The sequence below is a fragment of the Fukomys damarensis genome, unplaced genomic scaffold, assembly GCF_012274545.1.
Source record: "Fukomys damarensis isolate Sample0158 unplaced genomic scaffold, DMR_v1.0_HiC HiC_scaffold_6, whole genome shotgun sequence".
NCBI lineage: Eukaryota > Metazoa > Chordata > Mammalia > Rodentia > Bathyergidae > Fukomys > Fukomys damarensis.
This window is the reverse complement of record NW_022900918.1, coordinates 33372597-33398807: the sequence shown is the minus strand read 5'-3', so window position 1 is coordinate 33398807 and position 26211 is coordinate 33372597. Positions and strand designations below refer to the sequence as shown.

General features: G+C 40.1%; 1 protein-coding gene and 1 long non-coding RNA gene across 4 annotated transcripts in view; one reads left to right on the top strand and one right to left on the bottom strand.

The window, feature by feature from the left end:
* Pcca (propionyl-CoA carboxylase subunit alpha) overlaps positions 1-9121 on the bottom strand; it is a 372170-nt gene extending 363049 nt beyond the window's left edge. For both annotated transcript variants that reach the window (XM_010604603.2, XM_010604604.3), the window contains exon 1: positions 8975-9121. In XM_010604603.2, coding sequence (XP_010602905.1) covers positions 8975-9079 — 105 coding nt within the window. In that variant the 5' untranslated portion in view covers positions 9080-9121. The remainder of the gene's footprint in view (positions 1-8974) is intronic.
* A 97-nt stretch (positions 9122-9218) lies between these two features.
* Positions 9219-12141, top strand: LOC104848565. Of its 2 annotated transcripts, XR_776454.1 has the most exons (4): positions 9219-9398; positions 10562-10726; positions 11700-11796; positions 12039-12141. It is a non-coding gene; the product is annotated as an uncharacterized LOC104848565 (long non-coding RNA). The 2 variants fall into 2 exon arrangements; XR_776453.1 differs by lacking the exon at positions 12039-12141 and having other exon boundaries at positions 11700-11918.
* Positions 12142-26211: the final 14070 nt, after the last annotated feature.

Here is a 26211-nt window from a genome sequence, read left to right as displayed (position 1 = left end):
CTGTATTCATTTCCTTTTTTTTTGGTGCCGGGATTGAACTCCGGTCCTTGCGCTTGCAAGGCAGGCCACCGAACCGCTGAGCTAAATCCCTGGCCCTCATTTCCATTTATAGCAAATGTTAAGGCAATCACAGCCAAAAGGAGAAAAATGTCAAGGTGTGCAAAACGACTTCCCAGTAACATATCGCCATTGGTTCCCTTCCTCGGGAAGAAAGACTACATTTTCCACACTTTCAAAAGAACTGCCTGTTGATAGCATGGCACATAAGAAATGGTTTGACACTCAAGAGTCACAAACCTGGGCCAACTCTTACTTCTACTCTTCCACAGCAAATTACTTCTCTGGGCTCACCAGTTTCCAACTATAAAATGTAGGTAAGGACACCTCCCTGCTTTCCAACAGACTTGTTAAAAAGATCAAATGAAGCTTTACACATAATAAAGTGTGGGGGGAAAGGTAAAGTATCACACAAAAACTAAATACAAGCACTCAGCTTTCTCTTTTCTTAAAATTACACCAGAACCATTCAGAAGTTATCAACAGAGTAAATAATGCCATCATTAAGAGATCTGACGTAGACAGAAGGATCGGACCTGACCAGTCTTGACCCTGGCATTTCCTAGGTACGGGGAAATTTCTCATTTGCAAACTGGGGATAATAATAGTACTTTTCTAGGTCATAATACTGCTATAAAGATAAGTGAGAATTATAAAGTTCCTTGCACAATCTTGCATATATCACAGTCAGTGAACAATAACTATTAGGCAGAAAGAAAGGGAGGAAATAGCAGAGCTTTTAGACAAACTGAATGCATGTCTTCTAGCCAGTGAAAGCAGGAACACAAATGTGCTGTTATATGATTAAACAACACATCCTACTTTCACATTCAAGATGTGGCCTCACTACAGACAAGATTAGTAAAGCCACTGGCAATTACCTTAAAGAAAAACTTAAACACTAATTCTGCCAAACATGTAAAGGTACAAGATCCCAGTAATGAATGTAACTGTACTGTCTACCTAGAATGTACCAATAAATTAAATTAAAAAAAAATTTCTGCCAAGACCAAAACTCCCAGTGTATCCACAGTGGCCTTCAGGTGAACAGTATTAAAACAATTCTTCTGACAGGTTCATTCGAAGAAGAAATGACCTCAAAACTGTGGGTTAGTGAAACCATAAAACGATCTTACCAAGATAAACGAACACAAATTTAAAATGCATCATCTCTAAATTTGCAAGCAACTCTATTCTCAGGCGTGTGCTTCACGTTCTTTATGTCTTTTACTGACACTTTCTGAGAACTGTTTTCCTGTTATGGAAGTCGGCGAACAATTTGCAAGCAACTCTATTCTCAGGCGTGTGCTTCACGTTCTTTATGTCTTTTACTGACACTTTCTGAGAACTGTTTTCCTGTTATGGAAGTCGGCGAACAATTTGCAAGCAACTCTATTCTCAGGCGTGTGCTTCACGTTCTTTATGTCTTTTACTGACACTTGCTGAGAACTGTTTTCCTGTTATGGAAGTCGGCGAACCTGCAACCTGCTCAGTGATGGAGTCTCACTTTGGGGGACTTCCTCTGACCCTATCCAGAATTTGCAATGTTCTTGCCTCAGCCTCTCAGTGTGCTGGGATTTCAGGTGTGGGCCAGGAAACCTAGTTTAGATCCCCCATCTTGAGGATACTCCTAAGACCACATAAAAAAACCAAACCCAGACCACAATGTGCCTCTCTTTTAAGGGCCAGCACTCTATTCTTTGTGTACTTGTTAAATTCTGCTTAAAAGCATTCTTTATGCCTCTCAAAATAAATAAATAAATCTTCAGGCAAAGGAAGTTCCTCTCATTCATATTTCATGAGCCACAACTCAGAAGCATCAGATGAGTCTTGATGTCAGCATTTTAACAGACCAGGGACTTACCTTTCTAGAACTTACCATCTGAGTACACATTTTCTGTCAGCCCTGACTACTTAGTCTTTGGGAGCTTAGCAGCCTTCACTGTGCCAAAATCTATACTGAATACCTATTATTTGAGAGGGGTTTGGCTCATGCCTCCATACTAAGGAAATGAGGACAGCTCGAAAAGTTCACCACTCCACCATGACTCTAACCAAGTGCTCCTTTGGGACCAGGCCTAGTGGTTGCTGGCACCCACAAAGACCCTCCTTACTTAGCAACATGGCATTCCCAGGTCAGAACCCAGGACTCATGGCTCACCCCTGCCCCTCAGTGTGGCCTCTTTCCTTACTCATGCAGGAGTTCTCCGTCAGGCCTGGAGACTAACCCCCACCAGTCCGGAGCCAAGGACTAGCACCCAGTTCAAAGGGTCAGTCTTCCTAGTCATAGTGGAGCTGATAACAGGCCTAATTCCCAACAGCCCAAATTCAGACACGCTCTAAAAGTAAATGACACACCAGATTTTGAGGACTCAATACCTGCTACACAGAAGTCACAAGTGGCCAGGGTTTCAGACTAAGCTCCTCAATGAAGCCCCAACAGAAAGGCTAAAAGTCACAGAAGATCAAATGCAAGATCTAAGTTACAACTTTAAAATGGACCAACCCTCCTAGAAATTATGATCAAATAACCAGCAATTCCCAAACATGCCAGTTTTTTTTTTTGTTTGGTTAGTTTTTTTTTTGTTTGGTTGGGTTTAGTTTGGTACCAGGATTGAACTCAGGACCTTGCACTTTCAAGACAGGCATGGCGCCACTGAGCTAAATCCCTGGCCCAAACAGGCCAAATTTAAATGGTATAAAATGATGTTCTCAGGACTTAATCCCCAAGAAGATGTGACCTGAGGTTAACCAATCCGTTATGTATTTTTCCATTATCTGTCTCCCTGTTTCCACCTTACAAGGAAAGTAACTTTCAAAGGACTGTTTCATTTTTCATTTTTTGCTTGTGTTTTATTCAGCCCTTTTCTGTCTCTAAAATCAAAGCCTTCTTTTCTAACTGGAACATTTATTCTACTTTATAGAATAAATATCCCAGTTCTAAAAATCAAAAATAAAATCAATTAAGATATTTAAATTGTTTTCTTCCTTTGACAGACCAAAAAACTGTGAAAGACCCATTAGAAAATATTTACATTTACATGTTAAAATAAAATTTTGACTGTATTAGGTTAAAGACAACATATTATTAATATTGTCATCTCTTTTGACTGTTAATCTGATGAATGCCAAAAAATATTACCTTTGCAGCTCACATCATACATTATTTCTACTGGATGGCACTGACCCATGCAATGGTTCTCAAACTTTACTCAGTATCAGATCACCTGGAGGGCTTGTTAAGAGGCTGCTGAGTTACTCTCACACACACCCCAGTTCCTGACAGATCTGGGTGTGCTGCAGCACAAGCTTCTCACACACTCCCAGCTAGTGCTGTTGCTACTAGCTGGGGTGCTGCACTTTGAGAACACTGCACCAGGAGGTAAGGCCCGAACTGGTCAACAGCTTAGCTTTTGGCCCTGCCCTATCCTGCTTTCTTCTCTCTTCTTGACCATCACCTGCACAGAAGCCCTGCTGAAGCTTTTTGTCGGAGGAATGGACCACCCCCCTTCATGGAATTGTTTTCATGCAGCCTTATCTCCCACAAAGCACCAGGTATATAGCACCCAACTTGCAAGGGGACAATCTCCACATGTTTGGTAAAACAAAGTTATTTCTTACAGTGCTAGTTGCTTTATATAACATATTCTGCCCCATACGATGCTAACACAAGATTTGTTTTCCTAACCAACTAAAGTTCCTACTATTAAACAAGGACAGCAATATGGCTTAATGTTTCCCTTTTTTCCATAACTTCTACAGACAATGAACTACTCTCTGCACTCAAAAGATAGAAATAAGCCCTTTCTAGCCAGGTATAATGACACTCACCTGTAATCCCAAATGTTTGGAATGCTGAGAGGCAGGAGGACAGCAAATTCAAGATCAGACTGGGCAGACTGAGAGCCTATCTCAAAAAAAATTAAAATGGATAGGGATGTAGCTGAGAGGTAGAATGCTTGCCTAGCATGCCCAAGGCCTTGGATGCAATCCCCAGAGGAAGGAAAGAAGGGAGGAAGAGAGAGGAGGAGGAAGGAAAAATGTGTCCCTTCTCCTTCTAAGTTTATTAAAGTGTGATAAAGGTATTGATGACAAATCTAAGTGCGAATCCTAAATGGACCACTTAATCATGTGATCTTAGACAAGTTACTCAACTTCTCTATACCTCTGCCCTAAAAATGTGAATCATTTGAGGGGAGTTTGATGATTTAATGAGATAATTCGTATGAAGACAGCTTTCCACCTTCTCTGCATTTTCAACAACTCCAGAATCTTCTATTAACCTTAAAATGTTGGTTTTTCATTTTCTCTTCTCTGCATCCACTACATGACCAGATGAACACCACCACCAAAAAACCCTCTGTCTCATAATGCAATCAAAAGTTATTTTATTGTAACTATTATCTTGATCTCCTTTCCCAAGCCTCAGCCATTCCTTATCTCTAAAATGTTGCCATACTCAGGAGCTTAGAAAAATGATTTAGAGTCATTCTTTTAGATATTAATTTACATACCATAAAATTTACCCCTTTAAAATACGTATACAACTCAAGGTATGGAAATATCTATCACCAGTACTGACTCCAGAACATTTTTCATCTCCCAGATAGAAACCCAATAACTGAACAGACACCCACCCTCTCTCCTCCCAGTCTCCAGCACCCACTAATCTTTTTGTTTCTATGTATATGTCTATTCTGGAGATCTCCTATAAACGAACTCATATAAGACATTCTTTTTATGTCCAGTGCTACCACCCTATCATGAGGTACCAACATTCGTAGCTTGGACTCCTTCAACAGCCTCTCTTCACCCGCACTGAGACATCTGACACACAAAACATAAACTCAGTTGCTTCAAACCAGACAACTGGACTCCCATGATCAGATAAGTTCTGGATCCAAGTCTCCACACAACTCTTTCCTGCCTCATCTCTTAGCACCCTTTCTCACGCTCTTCACTCCAACCACACTGGCCACAATCCTCCCCATTACACCAAACACAACTGATCTCCTAGCGTTTGATCTGGCCTTGCTTCAGTTTGGAATGCTAGTGTGAATCATTTTTCTGTTCAAACACCACATGCTCATCTATGTTCTCCCACTTACCCACACTCTGGAATCATTTCAACAAGTCCATTTCCTTCACTCTCTTGATCAAAAATGGTAACATCTTTCCTCCTTACTTAGAAAAGGGTTATCACAATTTCCACCTCTGTGCTGAGCCTCTTTAAGAACAGAATGAAATCCAGAAAAGTAGAAAGACAAGTGCTCTCCTACTAAGATACACTTCCATTCATATGTAATTATCTATAAATAGTTTATCATGCCAGCAACTGACTTACATAATAATAACCCTAGAAATTTGTTTGTTTGTTTTTTCCCCAAGTGATTTGTCAAAAACTTTTCAACATATTAGAAAGATTTACATCAGGGCATTTCTAAGGCACTCAGACATCCTTAAACATTCTTTTCCATGTTTACAGGTTACAAGCTAACCATAAAAGCTAAGAAAGCTATAGTTTAAGCCTTCAAACTCTGTGAACACACCACACAATAAGACTGTTATTTAAATAAGAGACAATTTACAATTGGAAACTCAAGGCTGGAAATACAGTATCCAAAGTTCATATTCTACCTCAGGCAATTGTGGTCTCACATTACTTAAATGCTCTGAACTGTTTCCTCTTCTGTAAAATTGGGATTTTTGACCTTAGTTGTTACATGGATAAAAGATAACATATAAAAGCCATATATGGCATTTAAATGTTCAATAAACTGTAGCAATTACCATAAAAACCAACATCCCCTAGCCACTGAATGTAGTCACACAAAACTAGGTATTTAAACAAAATGTATTTTAAAAGCTGATGTATAAAACAAGTGAAGACTAAAAGGCAAACACTACATACACCCTAAAAATAAACAAACCATGTTAACTGCCTAAAAGAATGGTCTGAATCCTCTGTAGTGTAGAGTTGGCTGTGTGCTTCCCATAACAACCAACAAACAGGTTTGCAAAGTGGAGAGAGGGATGAAAGGGGTTAAACTCTTCAAAAAAAACATTCTTCAAACAGATTCAGCAGAGCACATTTCAAGCTCATTGAAGAGGAGCATGGAGAGAAGCTAAGCAGCAGCTCAAGTTCCCCTAGGAGTGACAGTGAACTTCAGAGATGCTTCCCACTTCAAGGAGGAATTCTTTGTGAGCACAAACATAATACTACTCTATAGTCACACATTCAGCACCTATTGAGTCAAACAGACAAGATGCAGTCTCTATAAACACATTAAAAGGAAGAAACCAAATAGGAAACATCAAAGCTTATATATTACACAGCAAGTGCACAAAAGTACAACAATAAAAACAGTAACAAGTTCCTCTCTTAGCCTCTTTAATCTTAGCCTCTCTAATTTAAAATATCCAAGTCGACCCGCCTACCTCCAGCACCAATACTTCCAAGTGCTCTAAGGAAAACACCAAACCCCCTTAACAGAATAAGTAAGGCCACCATAGCCTAATTTCTGCCTGCCTTTCCAGTATCAACTAGTCCAGTGATGGCAAACTTCTTAGAGATGAGTGCCCAAACTGCAACCCAAAACCCACTTATTTATGGCAAATTGCCAACACTGCAATTAAACCTGAATACTGAGGTTTTTGTTTAGAAAAAAACAACTCATATATTGACATTTTCTGTCTTAAAAGAAAAATAGCATGCATGTCATAGGTTAGCCACCACTGATCTAGTCTCTGTACCAGAGCTTCAGAAGGCTTCTCTTGAGTCTTCTAACCTACTTTTCCTCTGGCCATGGGCCCCTTGCATACATGTGCTGTTCTCTCACTTATAACACCATCATTTCTCATTGCCTAAAAAAAAAGGTCACTTGATCCTTCAAATCTTGTTGCAATTTTTACTTCCAAAGGAAAATACTCCCTTAACTTAGGTAGTATAGTATAATTAAAACTACTAGTTCTCTAGAGGTGTACTTCAACCAGTAGAGCAATTGGGTAGCACACATACTTCTCAGTGCGTCCCAGTACTACCAAAAAAAGAGCAATAAGAGCTACTTCTACAGTTCTAAATTCTAGGTCTGCCAAAGCTCTATAGTTTTGAATAAGTCACATAACACTTTGTGCCTTGATTTCCTCATATGTCAATGAGGATCATATGGCTATTGTGAGAACTGAATAAATTACATTTAAGTAAAGCACAAGAGTAGTTAGTTACCTAGGGCACAGAGCTCAAAATAGTCTTGACCAGGGCCAGGGATTTGTCTCAGTGGCACTGTGCCTGCTTAGCAAGTGCAAGGTCCTGAGTTTGATCCCCAAGTACCAAAAAAAAAAAAGTAGTCTTGACCTAGTCAAATCCCCCCACAGTACCAGCACCTCTTCCCATTAACATTTTACATTTATTTCTCTCTCACTACTAATAGACTAAAACATTGAAAAGAGCAGAAATCATGTTCATTCTGTAGAGCTATAACACAAGATACATTCAATAAAAATTTGTTAAGAATTAATAGCTAATAAGAAGCTGAGGCCCAACAAAGTGACCCAATATACAAAGTCTCACAAGTATGACTCCAAAGTACAGACTTTAGGCATACTGCCTCAGGTCTAAATTGTGCAGTGCACAGTACTGAGACCCGACCATCAGCTGTCGAAGGACAGCAGAAAACGCACTTGTGCCTGTCTCCATGGGCCACTCACTGCCTTACAACTGCTACTGATGTGATCAAAACAATGATTAAGAGACACCAAAACTACAAAGATAAAAGAACAAAAACTGACTTGGTATTCCAAAGCTGACAATAAACAAATATAGGTGCAGAATTACTTCTAGCTCTCACACTGCCCACCTGGGCTTCAGCTGCCTCCTCTTGGAGTCTGCAGATGTAGCTCAGTGGCAGACAAGCATTAGGCCTGGGTTCTGTCCCCGGCACCCTCCCAAAAAAGTTAAGATAAGATCATCTCAAAATATCTTCCCATTCTAAATTTCTTATTAAAATAGGTGAGGTAGTCCATGCTGCAAGATTTATAAGATTCCACACGAATGGGAAAACGAATGAGGTGGTCCAAGCTGCCTGTAGGTCAAGCTGCCAACGTGACACCTAATAGAACGTTGACCTGAACAGTGGTGAAATGTGTTTCAAATCAGGCTAACCACAGTACAGAAACGAAAAATAAATTCACAGGATGAATTTCTCACATAGTACACTAGGAAGTCATACAATCTAAGCCGGCTTTCAACTCATACGTAAAATCTACCACAGATTCTGACATCAAATAACACTTTAAGATAAACTTATAACATGGCCGGGGATTTAGCTCAGTGGTTCTGTCGCTGTCCTCGCAAGAGAAAGGTCCTGAGTTTGATCCCTAGTACCAAAAAAAAGATAAACTCATAACCCTAACTCTACTTGAATAGTTATTCACAGCGTCCCTTCAAAGCTGGGAAGGGTCAAGAAAATACAGTAACTGTTAGGGTTCTAAAACACATCTTGGAATGCCTAAAAGGAAGTACAGTACCACAAGGCACTACAATCTAGCCACGGGCAGTGCACGGGTGCTGAGGCACGACCATCAGCTAGCTGTTGAAGGACAGCAGAAAACGCACGTGTGCTTGTCTCCATGGGCCACTCTCTGCCTTAGGCCACTGCCCTCCAGGATCTGCGGGAATAACTGCGGGGGCAAGGAGGGATATAGTCCCAACTCTCTCAGGCACAGATTCCCGGATGGAGAATAAGAGAGCAAGGAAAGCACCCTGCGGCCGAGTTCAAGCCAGGGGGACAGGCAAGAGGGGCCGCGACTGTCGCACCGAGCAGCGAGACTCGGCCGGTGCCTTCTGCCAGGGGCGGCGGAGAGGGGCTGGCTGGAAGCCCACTGAAGTCCTGGCCCGGGGAGCCCCAGCGCTCCTCACCTTCAGGGTCCACAGCGCGGCAGTCCGCATCAGCTGCTGCGGAGGCTGCCGCCCGCGCCGTCCTGCAGCGACCAACGCTACTGTCCCAGCCCAGAGCCCCGCCATTGTCGCCCTGGTCCACTGGCTCTGCGTTGACCTCTCACCCCGCAGAAGGGGTGGAGAAGGGGAGCGCATGTGCTCCAGCCAATCATGAGCTAGGGACCTCACGCCCCGCCCCCTGCCACGCGGGGCGGGGAAGGAGGTGGTCTGACAGAACTGTGTGGGCCACTCAGCGGCTCTGCGGAGATTAGGGCGCTAGGACCCAGAAGGAGGAAACGGGCGGTGCGCAGTGCCGGGGGCCTAGAGGCCAAGGTCCCAAACCGACCCCAGAGGGGAAAGGCAGCAGGACCGGCTAGAGTTAGGGCAACCGCCCTAGGAAGACTCGGTACTAGCCCAGCTGCCACTTAGCAACCAAACTGCAGCCCTAATGAACACATCAGATGAAGCTCTTAACTCTTTTGCCTCTTCTAGAGTCACCTACAAAGCCAGGAGTGACTTACATGAAGTTATAGCATGGTACATACCAAAAGAGGTGTAAACAAAATGAGGATAACTGAGAAGTGACATTTAATGGAATTTTAAAATATATGTAGAAACAAATGACAAAATGGAAAGGATTATAGTTTTCACAGATTTCTCAATTTTGTACCTAAGGCTGAATTCATTTCCTATCTAGGAAAACTGCTTTTCTTTGTCATTCTTTTTCACCTGCCCCATTTTTTACTCTTTGGTTGGTTCTCTTTTGGTCCTATTTTTCTTATTGATTTTTCTTTCATAAAAGGTATACCTATCTCAAAATACCTATCTCAAAGGATACCTATCTCACAATCTCTATTCTTCACTTGTTCCTTTAACGAGAGAACTTCTGAGATATAACTGGAAATGGCTACCCACCTAAAAAGTGAATGGGCAGCCTCCCTCCCTTACCACAAGATATGCCGTCTAACTAGGGATGTGAAGACTGTGCCATTAAAAAGGATGGGGTGTCCCAACCCCCATTCTCTTTTTCCTAAAGATTTGTTGGTGGGTGCTGGAGAAGCCCTGTTAACCCACAAGATAGAAGCCCCATGAAGAACACAATAAAATCTCCACTTTCAATATTAATATCCCTAGGCCAGGGATTTAGCTCAGTGGTTCTGCTGCCTGCCTGGCAAGCACAAGGTCCCAAATTCGACCTCTGGTACAAAAAAAAAAAATAATATTTCTATTACTAAAATAACCTGTAATTCTAATGCAGTGTTTTCAAGGGAGTAGAAGTGACACTTTGAAAGTTACGTCGTGTGTGAGCTGTGTCTCAGTGAGGGATGATTGCTATCTCCAAATCATACTTCCTGTTAACAGTGTCTTAAAATAATTGTTCCATGTATTTTGTCTAATTTTCTATTTATTCATAGCGGGAGAGGTAGTCTGGGACCAGTTACCCCACAATGGCCAGAACTACTTCTACCATGCCTCAATGTTTTGAAAGAGTGTTACCTCTTGTTCCTGCTTCAAGGTTGCTCTTGAGAAGTCAAATGTCAGCTTTCTTCATCTTTTGTCTCTTACTAGTTACGCTGTTTCTACTCTACTGTTGTTCATTGGTTATAGAGCAGAGGGGACGGTAAATTATGGAATCATGAACAGCAGTATCCAGCAGTATCCAGCAGTATCCAGTGTCCAGCAAGGTTTTGTTCCATCTGGAGACCTGAACCTTGTGGCTCTCTCTGAGTGGAGGTAAGTGCAGATTAGATGTGCTGAACTGGAAACCATTACCTTCTCTTTATGGCTCCAGGCTACAGTTATCCAAAAGAGGATCTATAAGAGATTTTAGAAGCCTGCTGCAAAATATGTAACAAAGTTTCCTGAAAGATCTCAGCTTGTCCTCAGTCTCCACTCTGTTTTGCAACCTTGATCCACCACTAGATGCTTCAGTACACAGCTATGCTGAGGCAACTATTTCTCAACCACCCCTTTGTAAGATGCTTTCTAACACTCCCATTTGGTAGCCAGACATACTTGGCTTCCCCCTATCAGTCAGACTCCAGATTTGCACTTCTGCCAATGCTTTAGGCAACCATTTTAATTCCTCTTTTTCTGGTCCTCTGAAAAGAGTCCATGGCAGAGTTTTTAACGATTATGACTCCCTGATTCTGAAAGTGACACTAATTCCTATTGACCCAAAATGCCCTTTTGTTCCATCAGTTAAAGTAACCCTTTACATAAGCGGGGTAATTAGTAGAGTTATGACCTAAGTCTATCCCAAAGTCAATCCACTATATTTCTGAGTCAATGATTGCTCAATTCCAGAATGCTTAGTGGGAAAGTACATACTCCTTAACATATCCACATTCTATGGACATTATAATGGCTTTATTTCCTGACCGATATACTACATAAGGAAGGAAGGGGTTGTGCCTCCCTATTTGGCAGATGAAAAGATAGTCAGTGGCAGATTCCTAGTTGTCCCTAATATCCATCCTCCTCTCATTTCCTAATAAAGGAACATTCACACTTTAGCTGGGAATATGTTCCACATGTGGAATCTACATTTCCCACCTTCCACTGGACAGGTTACTAGGTTTTAGCCACAGGAATATAAGCAGAAGTGACATGGGCAACTTTTGTATGATGTTCTATTTATTCATAGCGGGAGAGGGAAGGGAAGGGAAGGGACAGGATTTCCACTTTCTCCTTTCTATCTTTTCAGAACATAAACACCATGATGGGGGTGAAATTGCAGTCTGAATTGATAAGGGAGGAAGTCAAACAGGTGGTGAGGAAGACCATATACAAGGAGGCTTTAGGTACCTGATCTTGTGAAACTGCCATATCATAGTTCCATCTAGCCTGAAATTTTGGCTTAGGTTTTTCCGCCAAGAAAGAAAAAACACTGTATCTTTTGTTTGTTAATTTTGCAGTGGTGTGGAACTAAACTCAGAGCCTTGCAAATGCTAGGCAAATGACCTTCCACTGAGCTACACCTCCTAGCCCAACACTGTATCTTGTCTGGGTTTCAGTGTTTTATTTTTGGCATTTGTCATTGCAGCCAAATCTGTATCCGAATTAATAAAGCACTACTTACTACGGGGCCAGGGATTTAGCTCAGTGGTTCCGCCGCCTGCCTCGCAAGCACAAAGTTCAAAGTTCAACCCCCATACCAAAATAAATAAATAAATAAATATATAAATAAAGCACTACTATGTATCTTTGCTCTATCCATTTCTGGTCCTCCATTTTTAGAAATATACCAAAGGAAACTGGATGTGTCAGGGACTTGCTCCCCAAACCTACTCACTTATCTGAGTGAATTCTTCTAAGCAACATTTTGCTTCCTAGCTTCATAATCAAGTAGATGTGGTAATACTCCCGAGTCCTGGAGGCTGGGATGCATGACAGTATGAAATACAGTGCCTGGTAGGTGGCTTATAAAATCCCCAAAGCAATCCTCCACCCCTCACTTTGGCATCTCAGCTACAGAAACTCCTTGATACAGCAGCCCTGGTTTTTGAAGAGTGGCAAAGGAGAGCACTTTCTCATACTGAACTGTGACATGAGCAAAAAATAAACCTTTTATTTTCTTAGACCATTAGGATTTGAGGACTGCATACTCTTTCTAGCCCAATGCAAAATTAATAAAAAGGAATGAAATATGCTAAAGCAGACTATCACATACATTAGAAGGAAGAAAAGTAATACTTAAGATCAAAGTAGACCTTTTTATTCCTGAATAAGATGATGAAGAATACATGACATTAAATTATATCATCCTTAAACTTTGACAGTGAAGAACTCCTTCAACTCAAGATGCGACTTTTTTGTTTGTTTTGGTATCAGGGATCGAACTCTGGTCCTTGTGCTTGCAAGGCAGGCAGCAGAACCACTGAGCTAAATCCCCAGCCCAAGATGTGACTTTTTTCACTATTAATATAGCTAAATTAGACTGCCGGTTTAAAACTGAAAAAAATACTGTACACATGGTTTGGTTTGGTTTGGTTTTTCTGAGATGAAACATTTCCTCCACCAAGTGTCCCCTTTGATGTCCTGCATCAACACAGATCCAAAACGAACAGAGGCCAAGTGACCAGGGACTGAAACAACTGAAACATAATGATACAGATGTTAAGAGTTTGAGCTTTGGAGTAAGAACCAGTGATGACCTTGATCTACTGTCTGTGTAGCCTTAGGCAAATTCCTTCACCACCACAGAACTCACTTGTGTAGGTACAGTGCGAACTGCTTGTGATAACTATGAACATTGCAGGTATGATCTACAACTGTTCTTCACAAGGGTGAATGAACTCTGAGATATCCATAAATGAAATCCAAGATGTGGAAAGAAGCAATCTGTGGGCATGGAACGAGATCAAAGCATACTGCTAATCACTGATTGCATAATTATGGGCATAACTCTTGAAGACACAGACATAGGGAAGGACTTTTTGAACAGAACCCACGATGCAAAAGAAATAACAGTAAGAGTGAACAAATGGGCTCACATCAAGTTAAAGAGCTTCTGAAATGAACAGATACTTCTCAGAAGTACAGATGGGCCTACAAATACATGAAATAATGTTTAACATCTCTGACCATTCCAGAAACTTAAATTAAGACAACAGTGAGATTTCACCTTATTCCATCATCAAGAAATCAAATAACAAGGCCGGGGATTTAGCTCAGTGGTTCTGCTGCCTGCCTCACAAGCGCAAGGTCCCAAGTTCAATCCCCTGTACCAAAAAAACAAACAAATAAATCAAATAACAAATGCTGGCAAGGCTGGAGGGGAAAGAACCCTTCTACATTGTAGGTGGGAGTATAGAGTAGTTCAACCACTATGGAAATCAGTGTGGAGATTCCTCAAAAAACTAAAAGTAGAAAGCCCATTAAATCCAATAGTTCTTCTTCTAGCTTTCTTCCCAAAAGAGTTAAAAAAAATATTAAAGTGATATGTGCATACCTATGTTTATAGCAGCACAACTAATAATAGCTAATTCTTGGAAATTGCCTATATATCCATCAACAGATGAATGGATAAAGAAAATATGGTGTCTTTACATAAAAGAGAACTACTCCACCATATAGAAGGATACATTTGGACGGCTGTAATCCCAGCATTTGGACGGCTGAGGCAGGAGGATCACTGTGAGCTCGAGGTCGGCCTTGGCTACATAGTGAGACCCTGTTTCAGAAAACAAAAGCAAGCAATAAACGAGTCATTTGTAGGAAAATGAATGCATCTGAAGACCACTAACGTGGTCTCCTAATGATGTTAGGTGACATCAGAAACATAAGCTTCAATACTGCATGGTTTCTCTTACATAAAAAACCCTAAATAAAAATAAAGACCAAAATAAAAGATAGATAAAAGGAAGTAGGGAGACAGATATTCTGAAAATTAGAAGAAGACCAAGAGATGGAAGGAGGGAGAAGAGGGGGGAGGAAGAGGATGAAAAATAAGGATATGTTATGAACATGAACCAATTCATAATCATTATGTACTGCAAACATGTACTAATAAAAACTGAAAAAATTCAAGCCACAATCGTAGCACTGTGCCCAATAGCTAAACTATGGAATCGGCTGAGTTGCCTGTTAACAGATGATGAGATAAAGAACATATGCTGTACATACACAATGGAGTATTATTAAGCCATAAGGAAGAATGAAGTCATGTCATCTGCAGGAAAATGGATGGGACTGGAGGAGATCATGGTAAGCAAATTAAGTCAGACATAAATACAAATAGATGTTTTCTCCCATATGTGGAAATGAAAAGATGATCTGTAAGTAGAAGAGGGACTATAAGAGAATGGAAAGGGAACTTGGAGAGGGGAGAGGAGGGCAAAGGGGAAATGAGAGGTTGGATGTGATCAAGACATGATATATGTATGGATGGAAACGTCACTGTGAAATACATTAATTTGTACAATTAACATGTGTTAATAATTTTTTAAATTCAAGCAATAAAACATAACATATACATTAACATCTTCAAGAAGAGGACAAATAGTATATTTTAGACCTTGGAGGACACAAAGTCTCCATTGCAACTATTCACTTCTGGTTTTGTAGCCTAAAAAACAGCCAGTGAGTACGTGTGCCTGTGTTCCATTAAAACTGTACAAAAATATTCAAGCAGACTAGGTTTTGGCTATGGATTGTAATGTAGTTTGTTGACCTCTACCTTAAATAATCATAATGCACATTATGAAAATTAATAATTCTACAATACCATCTGTCTTAGTTATTTTCTCTTCACTGAGACAAAATACCCAGCACACACAAGTTAAAAGAGGAAAGGTTTGTTTCAGCTCACAGTTTGTAGAAAGAAACAGTCCACGACAAGGCAGGCAGAAGATAGCAGCAGCAGCAAGCAGTGACAGCAGCCTGACTTCCTTCTCTCCCTTTATGCTCCACAAAGACTATAAGCCTATTGACTGGTCCCATTCACACTCAGAGTGGAGCTTCCATTACTCAGAACTATGCTAATTCCACTTGGTGGGCTAATTTAGTACGATACATCTTTAATCCCAGTATCACACACCCTAGATTCAGCCAGCTATGAAAAGCCCCACCTATGAGCTAATGAGGCTTTGGGGGAACATCTAGATACAAGCCATAACATTCTGTCCCAGCCCATAATAGACTCATGCACATCCCTTATGCAAAAGCCATTTAGTCCATCTCCATGAATTGCCAAAGTCCTAACAGTTTCATCATTCCTGCAAAGTCCAGGTCTAAAGTCTCCTCTGAGATTTAAAGCAACTCAGCTGTGAGCCCCTGTACTAATGTAAAGAAAGTCAAATGCTTCTAAAATACAAAGGCACAAAATAAACATTTCCATTTCAAACAGTACAAATAGGAGGACAAAAAGGAATGGAACCAAGCAAGACCAAAGTCTCATAGCTTCATGTGCAGCATCTGGGATAATCTGTGGCAACATGTGAACTCCAAAGGAACTAGGTGTCTCTGCCCCTAATAGCTCTATAGGCGGTTGCAGCCCTCATAGCTTCTCTCTTGGGCAAGCTTTGCTCACTCCTTGCAGCTTTCCTCAGACAATCCACATTTCTAACTTCTCCAAACTTCTGGGGTCTCCACTGTACTTTCAGCTTCACACTCACAGCTTCAAACACTGCCCTCTCAGGAGCACACTGCCTGGGCTCCCAGACCTTCTTCTGAAATCCGGGTGGAAGCCTTCCTGACCCTACAACTCTTGCATTCTGTATATGCCCAAAACCAGCACCACAAGGTCTGCTGCAAGCTGGAGCAGCAGCCAGACTTCCTTCTGTCTTGGCAGTAAGGGCTGAGTGCCTGGATTGCTGAGCACTGTGAACCAAATCCTGAGGAAAAAGTTGCCTGGAGCAGGCTGGGGATTTAGCTCAGTGGCACTGTGCCTGTTTCTCACGCACAAGTCTGATCCCCAGTACTGGGGGGAAAAAAAAAACAACTTCCCTAGACCATCACTATTCTAGAACAAGGTGCTCTGAGCTTTCTTCTCAAAGCAAAGCCTTTTACCTTGGCAATTTTGAGGCTGCAAAGGGTGGAGTCCTGAAAGTTCTTTTGATGCCCTCAGGCCATCTTTTATTGTCCTCTTCTGAAATACATGGCTTTTTATTTCTAATCTTTTTAGCAACCAAGTTCTCTTCTACCATGAATGAGCCTGAAGATGGCCTTTCACCTAATCTCTACTCCCTTCTTCCTCCATAGATTAGAGAGTCAAACAGACATGGCTAAGATTGTACATCCTGGATGGTGCAACCCCAGGAGACAGTTACATTAGGTGTCCTTGTTCCTTTTCTGCACATGCCCCAAGCACTAGACAATCACATTCAGCCATGTGGGTCAAATGGCACTAATTACCCCACCTTCCTACACTATAAATAAAGAGCTTACTGGAGACCAGGTGGCCATTAGCTCATCAGGCCATCAAGAATAACCTTGTTCTCTTTGCCGTCTTTTCTTCATCTCCCACCACTCTCCCCAGTTTCAGACCTATGCTGTATGGGTCACAACACTCCTCTGCTGCATTTTGTAGTCCACAACTTCACTGGAGCTTCTTTTCTGGTCAAACTCAAAGCCTTTTAAATCATTCTACTGGGCTCTTTGCTCTTGATTCTCATCCATTCATCTGGCTAAAAGCCCCCTGCAGTACCCATGCCACCCCCTCAACTTTAGACTGCTTTAAAGTTTCTTCCACAAGATTAACTAGTCCAAGGCCAGGGATTTAACTCAGAGCCTGCCTCACAAGTAAAAGGACCCAAGTTCAATCGCCAGTACCAAAAAAAAAAAAAAAAAAGAATCCACCACTCTTCATATCAGTCTCAGGCCAAGTCTCTGGATATGAGCAAGATGCAAACAAGTTTTCTGTCAAAGCATAACACATGATCTGGAGTCCAACAGCCAATGTAGTCAAAACATCTTCCTAACTGAAACTTCTGAGCCTGGTATTCTACTGGATACATTTCTATCAGCATTCTGGTTTTCTGAGCTCTTACCAGAATCTCCCATCAAGTTCAGTTTACAGCATTCCAGAACTGCTTCTTTAGTAAGCACCTCCAAAAACTTTCCAAACTCTTCCTGGAAATGAATTCCAAAGGCCCTGAACCACATGGTCAGATAATGTCACAGCAGTGACCCCATTCTGGATACCAAAGTCTGTCTTGAGTTACTTTTCTTGTTGCTGAGACAAAATACCCAACACACACAAGTTAAAGGAGGAAAGGTTTATTTCAGCCCACAGTTTTTAGAGGTTTCAGTCCATAGTCAGCTGGCACCAAGGCAGTGTGGTATGGCAGAGAGACATCACAGAGGAGAAACAGTCCATGATAAGGCAGGCAGAAGGTAGCAGCAACAGCAAGCCTGCCTTCCTTCTCTCTCTATAGTCCATCCAGGTTATACATTTATTAACATCCAAGGTGGGGCTTCCATTATCCACACTCAGAACTATGCTAATTCCAACCAGTAGGCTAATTTGGTACCTTAAATTTTTAATCTCATCCTCAGTCTCAGTATCTCACACCCTAAATCCAGTCAGCTCTGAAAAGTCCCACCCATGAGTGCATGAGGCTTTGGGAGGACATCTAGATACAAGCTATAACACCATCTAATTCTGGTCTACATTCAGTTTGCCCCAATTATCCCAGAATGTCTTTAATAGCTGTTTTGCTCTTAACCAGGATCTAAACAGGATTCTTGAATTTTATTTAGTTATAACATCTCTTTATGTTCTTTAAATCTGTAACAGTCCCTACTCTATTTTTTTCTATGGCATTAACTTCCTGAAGAGTCCAGGCTAGTTGTCTTGTAAAATGTTTCACATTCTGGATTTGTCTGATTATTTCTTCATTTTTACCCTATGCCCTGTATTTTCTATAAATCTGTGAACTCAACCAAAAGAGATTTTGACAATCACATGGGGGTCCCTGGAGGACCCTTAAAGGTTCGGAGACCCTTTAAGTTGTCAAAATGGAACAGGGAGAGGAGGTGCCACTAGCCTTAAGTGGATAGAGCCTACAAACTTCCGACAATGCACAGTATGGCGAACACCAACACAGAATTCTCTGGCCCAAAATACTGAGATGAAAAACCCTGAAATAAACTGTAATTTAAGTGTGGTAGGCTTGCTTAGATTCATGTTGGTTATTGTGACAAGGATGTTTCAGTTGTGACAGTGTATGCACGTTGCATCACATCTAGAAAAATGCAATGTCAGCTTGTGCACTACTAAATTTGGCCAACTAGTTAAAGTGCTAACTGCTAGATCTCTCTACTTGTAGAAGATAAGCTTTCCCTGTTGTGATTACCAAATAACCTATGGGGTGAATCTTAAAAGTATCCAAATATATTCTTTCTTTCCTAAATCTCTCAACTAATGTTTTAACACATATTACTTTAAATAATTTAAATTGATCGTTACATTGGGAATTTCTAGCTCTATCATTCTTCTATGTTTATTAGCTTACATTCTGTAAAGATGAGATTTGTCATTTTTACACCTCCCCCACACACACATAATCACTATGACCTCATGGGTTTTTATTTGATCAGTGAGTCCCCATATTCCTTTACCATGTTCCCTTAGCCTTTGAGAGCCTTTGAGAGGCTTACCTTGTACATTTTATTGCTTTGAAGCTGGAATCAGATATTTCTCAAGAGTCCTGTGTCCTTAGTAATGAATGGTATTTAGAAAACAAGATCTAAGCACTAGATGTGGTCACTTATATACTTGGGTGCTCCTAGGACTTTGTTAAATTAGATTTTGTACTAGAAAAGTATACAGAAAGGAAACTGTGATGATTAATTTTATGTGTTACCTTGACTAGGATAAGTAGTGGATGGCCATATAGCCAGTAAAACATAACTTCTAGGGGTGTCTACAGGGTGTCTCCAGAGGATCTAAGATCACTCTCACCAGGGCAGGCAGGATTATTCAATTCACTGAGGGCCTGTCTAGGACAAAAATGTGGAGGAAAAGTGAATTCACTCACTTTGTTTGAGCTAGGACCTCTGTCTTGGATGCCAGTGCTCCTGGTTCTTAGGTTTTCAGAATGACATTCAGACCACTGACTTTCAATCTAGTTGTTGATTGTTAGGCACCTTGCCTTGCAATGTTGCCTCTAATTACAAACTCTGGCTGATACAGTAAAATATGGATACATCTCACAGGATACACTGAGAATTTTAAAATTTATGGTAAAATATACATAACATAAAATGTGGAATCTTTTTTATTTTTTAACTGGGGATTGAACCAAGGGCCTTTGCACTAAGTTATAGTCCAACCCCCCGCCTTTTAGATGGATTCTCCCTAAGTTGCCCAGGAAGGACTCAAACTTGTATTCTCTTGCCCCAGCTTCCCAACGTGCTGGGATTACAAGTACGTGTTAACATTTCCATTTTAGTCATTTTAAAATATACAGTTTGGTAACATTAGGTACATTTACACTATTGCACCACTGTCACCATCTTCTATCTCCAGGAGGTGTTCATCTTGCAAAACTGAAACTCCACCCTTTAGACACTAACCCTATTTTCTTCCTCCTGGCAGCCCCTGGCAGCCACTATGCTACCTTCTGTCTCCAAGCATTTGATATCACTCTATACCTCACATAAGTAGAACTGAGATACTCAGTTTTATCAGCAGATATAAATAGCTGGACTAAAGCATCCTTCAAAAACAGCCCATTCATAATTTAAAACCCAGGGGATTCATCTTCTGAATGGGCATCAGATAAAGACTGCCCCCACAATGGAAAAGATCTTACAGGTAATGGTTAAACTGTCCAAGGCAGTGATGGCAAATCTATAGCACACATGTTATTTGTTTAAGACAAAATATGTTAATGTATGAGTTTTTATAAACTAAAACCTTAACATTCAGGTTTAATTGCAGTGTTTGCATTTTGCAATAAATAAGTGGGTTTTCGGTTACAGTTTGGCCATTTGTCACTAAAAGGTTCACCATCACTGGTCTAGAGTATTACATCCTTTCTCCTCAATAAAAGAGAAATGGGCCGGGGATTTAGCTCAGTTGCTCCACCCGCTGCCTCACAAGCTCAAGGTCCTGAGTTCGATCCCCAATACCAAAAACTAAAAATAAAAAAAAAATAAAGGAGAAATAAGCCACTCTTAAATCAGAAAAATGTTTCCACCAAAGACTTCAATGCAAAATTCTTAAGCAGAAACTACATGAAGAAAACCACTTCCCCATGGTAGGGGCTACTAGATCTTTATTATTCATGTTGTATCTCCTATGCTTGACAAACATATGTATGCAGTAAATGTTTACTGAACTAGAATATGTATACGTTTTTATAAAATGAGTTTATATTGACAGTTCCAGTCAAAGTTAAAATTAAGTGCTCTTTAAGTATTAACTTGGATATCAATAGCTAATAACGTTAATATTTACTTATTTGTTTTATTTCATAATATTCAAAGAAAGATTTCAAAAGTGCAAGACCAACAATGTTATGCAATTTATTGTATCAAACATTACATTTTTTTTTTTTTTGGTCTTGGTAATCAAACTCAGGACCTTGCACTTGCAAGTGTAAGCACAGCGCCACTCAGCTAAATCTCCAGCACTTCAAACATTACATATTATCCCATTAATATGTCTGACTTTTATCTCTTTGTATTATCAGTTTAAAAAATAAATACAATGCCAGGGATTTAGCTCAGTGGTTCTGCCGCCTGCCTCACAAGCACAAGGACCCGAGTTCGATCCCCGGCACCAAAAAATAAATAAATAAATAAATAAATAAATAAATAAATAAATAAATAAATAAATACAAGACCAACAATATTATTAACAATAAATTTACTGAATGCAATTCATACTATCTATACAGTTTTACTTAGCCTTTGAAAGTCTGTCTGGGAAAATGTTATCATGTTCTATGTTCCAAAGTTACTTTAATTATTCTGTGTGGGTAGGTATTATATTTAGTTGTTTCTGTTTGTGTTCAATTTTATTTTTTCCTATTTGATTTAATTTTGTGTATGTAAATAAACTGTTTCTTAAAAATAAAAACTATATAAAACAGGATTGTCAGTTCCCATTCCAACCTCTATTTCCTATACCTATTCTTCTATGCACTCCCATGACCATTTGTATGCTCTCCTACTTATTCACAAAAATAAGCATAGTGTATATACATAAGTATGTTTGTGTGTAAGTCTGCTATGGATAAGCCTTAAGTAGTCTGCTAGTCAAGAATAGTATTTCAACTGATTTTCATTTGTATTTGTATCATGAGGGATTTTTTTTTTGTGTTTTGTTTTTTAGTTTTTTGAAACAGGGTCTTGCTAGGTAAATCAGGCTGGCTTTGAATTCACTATGTAGCACAGGCTGGCCTTGAACTCATGGTGATTCTCCTGTCTCAGTGCCCCCAAGTGCTGGGACTATAGGCGTGAGCCACCACACCTGGCAAAGTACTATAAGGAATAATGCTGAGTATTTTTCCAAATGTTTTACAGGCATTTATTTGCCTTACCTCTTCTGTGAACTTCTCAACACTGGGCTATTTTCCTACTAGGTTTCTATTTTCTTTCATTTAAGTACCTTTATTAAGTGGACACCAGCCCAAGTGCTTTTCATTGGATCGCTAGATAGGATGGATAGGAATGAGTGATAGGGTGCTGAGTTATCTCTGGGGCACTAATGAACATGTGTCCCCCAGAATTTACTCTGATTAAATTATATGTATGAGAGACAGTCTACCTGTATCTATGAACTTTTACTGAGTCTATGAACCTTTAATGAGGCTTGAGTGGGAAAAGGTTATTTGTTTTTTTGGTACCAGGGATCAAACTCCAGTCCTTAGACTGTCAAGGCAGGTGGCAGAACCACTGAGCTAAATCCCCAGCCCGGGAAAAGGTATTGAATGAAGGTCAGACCAGGAGATCTAACATGCATGTGTTCTGGCCTAGAGCTTTAGAGATGTGGGAGGGGGGTCTTTGTTATTTTATTTTTTACCTCTCTTAGAACAACTTAGAGAGGATTGGTTGTGTTGCCCAAACTCAAGTGGGTGAGGGGAAGGGGTTTCCAGCTCCCATTGTGCTACCTATACTATTACTATACATATGTGGTCTTCCATGACTGACTTCTTTCACTCAGCATGTTTTTGAAGTTTACACATGGTGTAGGATATATCAACATGCTTTTTAAAAATCTATAATGGAAATTAGCTATCTTGTGGAATTTAAACTGCAAATATTTTCTCCCAATTTTTCATCTGCCGGACTGTACTTATGACTTTGCCAAGCAAAAGGATACACACTCATACACATACACATGCATACTGTATATGTGGGCACATATACAGATTTATAAAAAGATTTGAGTTTATCAATCTTTTTAGCTTCTGAAATTTGAGTTATAATTAAGAAGGCTTTCCCTATGTCCGGATTATAAAGAATCACACATTTTCTTAAGGAATCTATGTTACATATATTTTTACATTGCAGTAACTGATCCACTTAGAGTGTATTCCAATGTAAACTAAGGAATATAAACACAAACATATTTTTTCAATGACTCTCCAGTTATGCGAATGCTCTTAAAGGTTAATCTTGGCAGGGCACAGTGGTGCACACCAGTAATCCCAGCTACTGAGGAGGCTGAGGCTGAAGGATTACTTAAACCCAGAAGTTTGAGACCAGCTTAGACTACTCTCTCAAAAGTTAATTTTTCCTCAGTGATTAAAAGTGTCACCTTTATCCTATGCTAAATTTCTTTTTTTTTTTTTTTTTGGTACTGGGCATCAAACGTGGGACCTTATGCTTGTGAGGCTGGCAGTGGCATCACTGAGCTAAATCCCCAGACCAATTTTTTTTTTTTTTTGAGACAGGGTCTTGGTATGTATTTCAAGCTAGTTTTGAACTTACTATGTAGTTTAGGCTGGCCTCAAACTACATGCGATCCCCCTGCCTCAGCCTCCCAATTGCTGGGATTATAGGCATGCACCACCATGTCTGGCTTAAATTTCTAAATTTTTTTTGAGAGAATACTGCTAAATTTCCCAGGCAAGACTCAAACTTGCGGTCTTCCTGTGTATCCTCTCAGAGTGCCAAGATTATACACATGTACCACAATACCTGGCTTGTCATATGCTACATTTCCTTAGTAGTTAGAATTTTCCATTGGTTTGTCATCACTTCTCAGCCTTTTAGCTAAGATCAAGTTTAGTATCCATGGTTTGTCTGTCTACCCAGACACCAATACCATATTGTTAAATTTTATAATCTTGGGCCTGGGGGCCGGGGATTTAGCTTAGTGGTTCCACCGCCTGCCTTGCAAGCACAAGGACCAGAGTTCAATCCCCGGTACCAAAAAAAAAATCTTGGGCCTGGGATTTAGCTTAGTGGTGCTGCTGCCTGCCTCTCAAACACAAGATCCTGAGTTCTGTCCCTGGTACCAAAAAAAAAAAAAAATCTTTTATAATCTTTAATATGTGTTAAAGCCATTCCCCTGGTTCTTGCTTTTGAGTATGTTCATACATATTCTAGCTGATTTATTTTTCCATGTGAAGCCTAAAATTGAGTTCCAGAAAAACTCTGCTTGCATTTTTACTGGGATTAAATTTTTATATTGTGTACAAAATACCTGATGACTTGATAAATTTATTGCCACAGGCAGAGCCTGAAGATGGCCTTTCACTTGATCCCTACTCCCTTTCTCCTCCAAAGATGAAGACTGTAGATCCTGGTTGGCACAGCCGCAGGAAATAGCTACATTATGTATCTTTGTTCCCTTTCTGCCCCAATCACAAGACAATCACTGTGGTCAGGCTAGGCCATGTGGGCCATGTAGCACTAGTTACCCTGCCTTCTCTTCCTTTTTGTCTTACACTGTAAATAAAGCGTGCGCTGGACTCCAGGCAGCTTGTGGTTTTACCTGGCCCCAGCTTTCAAGCTTAATCCTGTTATGTATCTTTCTTTCTTGTTCTTTTCCAATTTTTTCATCTCCCACCACTCTCCCTGGCCCTACACTGTGCCAGTTGCAGCAATTTATAATGTTGATTGAACCTATTCAAGAATAAGGGATGTGTTTCTCTTTTTGTTCAATCTTATTTTTGTGATTTTTTCAGAACTGTTTGAATTCTTGTGCATATGGCCTTTGTGCATAATCTTTTTTTGGCGGGGGAGTACTGGGGATGGAACTCAGATCCTTGTGCTTGCAAGGCAGACAGTGGAACCACTGAGGTAAATCCCTGGCCCATGTGCATAATCTTTTAAAGCATATGGTTTCATCTTCTATATGACTAGGTCAAATGAGTAAACCAATCATGTCAGCAAGTGTTTTCTTTAAGGAGAAGTGAGGAAAGGAAATGGTAGCAAGATGAACAGAAGAACAAACATCTTCTACATTCTTCTTCCCTAATTCCTGTTTAATTCACTATACTGAGGATTTTGCAAATATTTATATTGCTAACTATGCTATTATGCAGCATTTACAGAAACACTGTCTTTAGTAAGCTTAATAGAGCAACACTGCTGAGCATCACCTGAGATGGGAACTAGCCTACAGAATGAGCCTGAGGGTCTTGTGTATAAGAATTTTGTTAAATTGTTTTATTTTTAATCAATTTAGAGATTTCTAAAGGACACTCCTGACCTGCTCCATGAGATGATTCCACAAAGAGTTAGAGAAAAAGCCACCATCAGGAAAGATGTCTCACAAAGGCAAAAAAGCAAGACTTCCCTGATACCATATTACAGCCCTCTGCTGTGCATGATAGCTGTCCCCTGGGAAACTCCAGGCTTGAAATAATAGAGAGAATGGAAAACAAAAAAGTTAAAAAAAGAAAGAAAGAAAAACAAAAAATTATAGGGAAAAGAAAACAGCTTGTTCTTTCCTCAAATCCTTCTAGTTCTTTTTCAACTCAGAGAACAAAGGTTTATTCAGTAAGGCCAGTGGCCATCTTGTGCTAATATTATCTAATCATTTATGCTGGCACATGCATCTCCACCTCTTCAAGTTACCCACAGTATAGCTAAAATAACTTCTCATCTTTGAGAAATTTTCCCACGCTTTGAATCTTTCCTGAATATTCTTTCTCCCTTCTTCCCTCATAAAGAACATACACACCATGGAAAGCTACATATCAGTAATGGCGAAACTTTTAACATATGGAGTAGCAAACTATAACCCAAAACCCACTTATATATTGCAAAATGAGAACACTGCAATACAGCTCAAATACTGAGGTTTTAGTTTAGAAAAAAACAACTCATACATTAACATCTCTTGTCTTAAAAACACAATGAAACATGTGCCATTGGTTCACCACTACTGTTACACAGCTACAAAGAGGAAGGAAGGGTGCCTGTAACTCTGTCAGACTAAGCATGGATCACAACTTCAAGCCTAGCCTGCGTAACTTAGCAACTTAGAGAGATCCTGTCTAAAAATTTTTAAAAATGGGGATATAGCTCAGTACAAAGACCATGGATTCAATCCCTAGTATCACTGACAAAAAAAAAAAAAAAAAAAGAGGAAAATATTTACATACAACTGTGGCATGATTGCCAGGAGGTACATTTTTGTTATAAGAAAATAATCAAGATATAGAAAAATATGTAATTTGTTATCATTTATCTAAGAAAGGGGACAGACTTGTATTAAAAATAAACAGTGAGGCTTGTCGGTGTAGTTCACTGGTAGAGTGTTTGCGTAGCATGTACAAGGCACTGTGTTCAATCCCCAGTACCACAAT